Below are 5,339 nucleotides of genomic sequence, written 5' to 3' on the forward strand. Positions count from 1 at the left end.
AATCCCAAATTCCAAAAGAAATTAAGAACAGAAAATTCCGAATTCATATTGGTTCAATATTTTTCTCCACTCGGGCCAACACAAATCAATAATATCATCTAATTCAACAGAATTGGCCAATTAGTGACAGGATACCATGAATAAAAAGTCTAAATATAATAGCAGTTAGTTCTACGTTGCCTTAATTGCTGTAATAGGCACTAGTGCCGATTCTATAAGTGCATTTAGCCCTCCCAAAATAGCCAGGTAGGCACTATATTTACTCTAAAGAATCCAAAATAGTAAACGTATAGAATCTTCAATAAATATGAAAACCTAAACTTACCCTAATTTGGTTTGCATATTACCAGGTTCTTTAACAGATTTTCAAGGATTCTTTTCTGTTCCTATCATTCAATAAATCGAGACATTGCGTTGTTTAAATCATTATTTGACCAGGAATAAAAAATATTCACATTTATTACTAACCTTAACTATTAATTGTAACATTTCCTATCCGGCAACCCAAAGTACAGTCCTATTTTACAAATGTCTGTCAGTAACGATATCTAACGTGCATGCATGCCCTTCAATATCACTAACAACAAAACACTGATAAAACCTTGACTTAGTTTTTAATCCATGATGATAAGAACTCCTCTCGTGGGTGTGTTAATTCCTTCCCTCCCCTGAGATACCGTAAGGTAACTATAAACCTCACTGTCACGTACGTGAGCCGGTACTAACTCCTTCTGAGTTATATTACTCAAAGACGACTGAAGATCCACGTATGCGCGACCCGCATTCGTCAAAACAAACACTAACAACTCGTTAACGATTGCTTAGAGTCAAACAACTATTTAATATATTTTGCCTTCCAAAAACTTCGACAAAAAGAAATATATTATTACAAAATAATTCAATACAACAATTATAATTTTCTACGCATCTCACATTGCATAATGTTTATAATATTTCCCATACAAAATAAAAGATAAATGACTGTTTACTGGTCTTTATATATACACTAACGTGATTTCATCGTAAGTCACGATACACTCCCAGCAAACAGAAACAATATTTACAGTTATAATTATTCCGCTTGAATGAGGGCTCTCCTCGCCTCAGTAACCGTCTGTGCTGTTTTCCTGCTCGGTCGGGTGCTTTTGTTATCAGTTTTCTCAGATATGACAACATCAGTCTCTTGCCATAATTCCAAAGGATATAGCTTGACAACAGGTCTCATTACTTGACCTTGTGGGGTTTTTAAAGTAACCACTAGCAAGACATCATCCGGTCCCACGTGTAATTTGACAATTTGACCAAGCTTCCAACGACTTCTCGGTCCTTCATCGTATATCAACACAACATCTCCCATTTTGGGCCAAGATTCGTGTCTGATTCCTACCCGATGAGTTTCTCTGAAAGAAGTTAAATATTCTCTCTCCCAACTTTTCCACAGGTCATCACATTTTTTTGTAATGTACAAAAATCGCTTTCCAACATCCTTATTTCTACCATACAGAGGGTCCTTAGTTTCATCTTTCCAATCTATGACTTCCCTATGGAAAGATCTTAATCTACGTCCTAAATTCAAATGATTGGGCGTCAGAATATCCAACTGGTCAAGATCTCCCAAAGTATAACTTAAGGGTCTGTCATTAATAATTGCTTCAAGTTCAGTCACAACACAGGAAAGTTCACTAAAGCTGAGAAAGGCCTGACCTACTACTTTCTTTAGACATTTTTTCAAAAGACCAATCAATCTTTCCCATATAGCTCCAAACTAAGGTGCTCTGGCTAGCATGAACTTCCATTTACATTCGATAGCATTCAGGTGTTCTTGTACTAAGGAACTTTCTGCCATGTTTTTCAAATAAACTGAAGTCAATACAAAGGTAGTAGCATTATAACTTAGCATTAAATAAGGAAATCCCCGACGGCTACAAAACTTTCGAAACACCATAAGAAACGAATCGCAGGACAGATCTTTTACTAATTCGATATGGATTCCTCTAGTAACTGGACAAGTAAACAACACAATATAGGCTTTTTCAGGAATTTGCTGTTTCTCCTTAGTTAACAACACTCCTGTATAATCTACCCCCGTAACGCTAAAGGGTTGTTTTCTCTGTACCCGAAATTCTGGCAATGGTGGAGCAATATTTACACGGTAGGGTCTCCCTTGTGTTTTCTTACAGATTACACAATGATGAATTACACTTTTGGATAATTGGCGAAGCTGTGAGACCCAATATTCCTGTCTCACACTTGCCACGGTTGCATTTACTCCCATGTGAGCTTGTAAACAGTGTTGCTCCCTTACTATCAATTTTGTGAGAAAACAACTTTTCGGCAGTAAGATTGGGAATTTTATTTCCGCCGCCTGTGCGACATGTTCCAATCTTCCTCTGCATCTTATAATTCCTTCTTCCGAGAAGAGATTCAATTGTACTAATAAGGTCAATTTTGAAACTTTACCCCCTTTTTCCAAAGCTTTATATTCAACCGGAAAGTATTCCTTTTGTAAGAGGATAATCATTTTATCTTTAGCTTGTTGAAGTTCTTCCAGCGTTAAACTTTTCTACAGCCAGTTGATTTGCAATTGTGAATAAATCGCCTAATCCAAGCTATAGTTTTACAAAATTTATCCACTCTGCTAAATCTTTCCCAGTTCAGCAGATGGGTTTCTTCACTGTTCCCTACAAGATGGACTTGAATAACTTCACCCTGTGCTTGTGCTTCTTTCACCCATGTCCTGTCAATAGGATAGGTGTGGTTTTCTGATTTTAACCAGGGAGGTCCCTCCCACCAAAAGGAGTTATTTCTTACTTATTCTGTCCTTTTTCCTCTAGTAATCCAGTCGGTAGGGTTTTCTGAAGATGGGACGTAAGAAAAGACGATCCCCGTAGTTATAGAGTTAATTTCCAATACACTATTTTTCACAAATACTGGCAAATTATTCTTTGTCACTAACCATCCCAGGGCAACTTTACAATCAGACCAAATTATTATTTTCTCAAATTTATTTTCTTCAAAAGTTTCAACTATAAATTCACACAATCTTGCACCTAACAACAAAGCCATTAATTCTAATTTAGGTACAGTCAACTCTTTAATGGGTGCTACTCTACCCTTTGCCATAATCAGAGACGAAGTTTTACCACTTGCTCGATAGGCCACACAACCATAAGCTGTTATGCTAGCATCACAGAAAATGCGGAGATAATCCGTTTTCTCCAAATTAGTGCCTCTGGAGAAGGAAATACTGAGACTTTTCTCTAAGTCTTTGGACAATTCATTCCACTGTTCTAATAAAGGAACTGAAAGTAGATCATCCAATTTCAACTGCTGTTTCCACAAATCCTGTAAAAATATTCTAGCTCGTATCGTAATAGGGATAAGCATTTCTAAAGGATCATAAATTTGGGCAATTGCACTCAGAATTTCACGTTTTGTTTGACCGGTCTTAAGATGATTAGGTGCCATTGTTAATTTATCATTAGAGATGTTCCAATTTAGGCCTAAGACTTTATAGGTTTGCTTCTCTTCTGATTTTATACGATAATCACCCGCAATAGTATTTAAAAGATCAGTATTACTAGTCCATTCCCTTAAATACAAGTGCGCCTGTGCAAATATTTTGTTTGCGCCAAAAAATAAGTTTATTAATTCTCCTTCATTATTGGAGGTAAATTGAAGGTTGTCCACATATAATCCCCTTCTCATCATATCCACCATTTCAGTACAACTCGTATTTTTTCTTACAGTTGCCAGATGTGATTTAATAGTGGCATTCAACAGAAACGGAGAACACGTAGCCCCAAACGATACCACCCTAAACCTATATATCATTAATTCGCTATTGGGATCCGTTGAGTCTTGCAACCATAAAAACCGTGTGTAATTGCGGTCTTCTCTCAATTTCACCATGAGAAACGCTTTTTCTATATCACTAATACAGGCGTAGTTGTTAGTTCTGAACTGCAATAAGACCTTGAGCAAATCTGTCGTAATATGTGGTCCAGTCCACAGACAGTCGTTAAGGCTCAATCCATTTCTATCTTGTCTCCAGGAACAGTCAAAAACTATTCTGATTGGAGTGGTGGCACTATCTTTCTGTACACTATGATGTGCTAGATAATGACAATTTTCAACCACATTGTTTTTATCTACCCTTTCAATAAACCCCCTATCCACACTATGATGTGCTAGATAATGACAATTTTCAACCACATTGTTTTTATCTACCCTTTCAATAAACCCCCTATCCTCCTGATCCTTCAGGATTTTCTGATAGTGGTTCAGGTAGGCTTCATCCTTCTGAAATTTTGCACACTGTTGCTTAACCCGGCCCAACGCCCTACCAAAATTGGATGGAAGCCTTGACTTATTAGACTTCCATGGTAAGGCCACAAAATACTGCTTCTCCATTTCAGAATATACAATGGTACTTTCAAAGTCTTCAAGAACCTTTCGATCATGTTCTTTCAATTCATTGCCGTCAATACCCACTTTATCTAAATTCCACAAAATATCCAAATCATTCTTTATATCACTATCAAATTTATGAGTAGCTTCAATTACTTCCTCTTTAGTTGCTAGCTTTAACACAGTTACCTGGGTTTCCTGCACTGGAGGGGCATTACAGGACCATGTCACAACATATCCAAATATGGTAGGTAACAATATCAATTTTCCAGCCTTCCTGAATCCGGGGTGTAATATGTTATAGACACTATCAACGCCTACCAACATATCAATGGGTGCTTGTTTGTCCACAGGCAGATCGAAATCCTTGTCCGCTAGACAAATTTTGGTTTTACACAACGTTTTCAAATTTCGTTTAACGTTGAATTTCTTAGTATACTCTGGTAACTCATCTACCACAATACAATCCATAATAATCAATCTACCCTTATAAGGTATGGAAACACTAACCGTCTCATACTTATTCACAGGTTTGCTTGACAAATAACCCCTTAAGGTAATTTTTTCCGTGCCTTTAGATCTATACTGTACGTCCTTAAGTGCTGACCTCCTGATAAAGGTTCGTTCTGCACAAGTGTCCAATAATCCACGAAGGCGTACCAAATGTCTTCCTTTACCTTTTAACACAATTGTTGCTGTTGGTAAAATTGACCTCTGCTTGGGTTTCTGACCCTGACCACTTAAGGAAAGTAATCCAACCTGCACACCATTATTATTAGGTTTATTTGCTGATTTATTTGTTGATTTACTTGGTTCGCTGGTTTGTTGTTTATCACATAATACACGATGTTTTAATCTGCATCCGTTTCCAAAAATTTGTTTTTCCCAATCTATACTAAAATGTTTATTTGATGCACACACAAAACATA

The 5,339-nt window shown here is 37.0% G+C and overlaps 1 protein-coding gene across 1 annotated transcript in view; it reads right to left on the reverse strand.

Annotated features, from left to right (window-relative positions):
• Positions 1-1,072: 1,072 nt before the first annotated feature.
• Positions 1,073-5,339, reverse strand: part of LOC137618990 (uncharacterized) — a 4,481-nt gene continuing 214 nt past the window's right edge. The window contains exons 1-3 of the mRNA XM_068349191.1: positions 3,748-5,339; positions 3,114-3,345; positions 1,073-1,650 (exon numbers count right to left, since the gene is read on the reverse strand). The exon at positions 3,748-5,339 is cut by the window's right edge and continues 214 nt beyond it. Of these exons, the coding sequence (XP_068205292.1) occupies positions 1,073-1,650; positions 3,114-3,345; positions 3,748-5,339 (2,402 nt within the window). The remainder of the gene's footprint in view (positions 1,651-3,113; positions 3,346-3,747) is intronic.

This window comes from Palaemon carinicauda, chromosome 25 (genome assembly GCF_036898095.1).
Source record: "Palaemon carinicauda isolate YSFRI2023 chromosome 25, ASM3689809v2, whole genome shotgun sequence".
Classification (NCBI taxonomy): domain Eukaryota; kingdom Metazoa; phylum Arthropoda; class Malacostraca; order Decapoda; family Palaemonidae; genus Palaemon; species Palaemon carinicauda.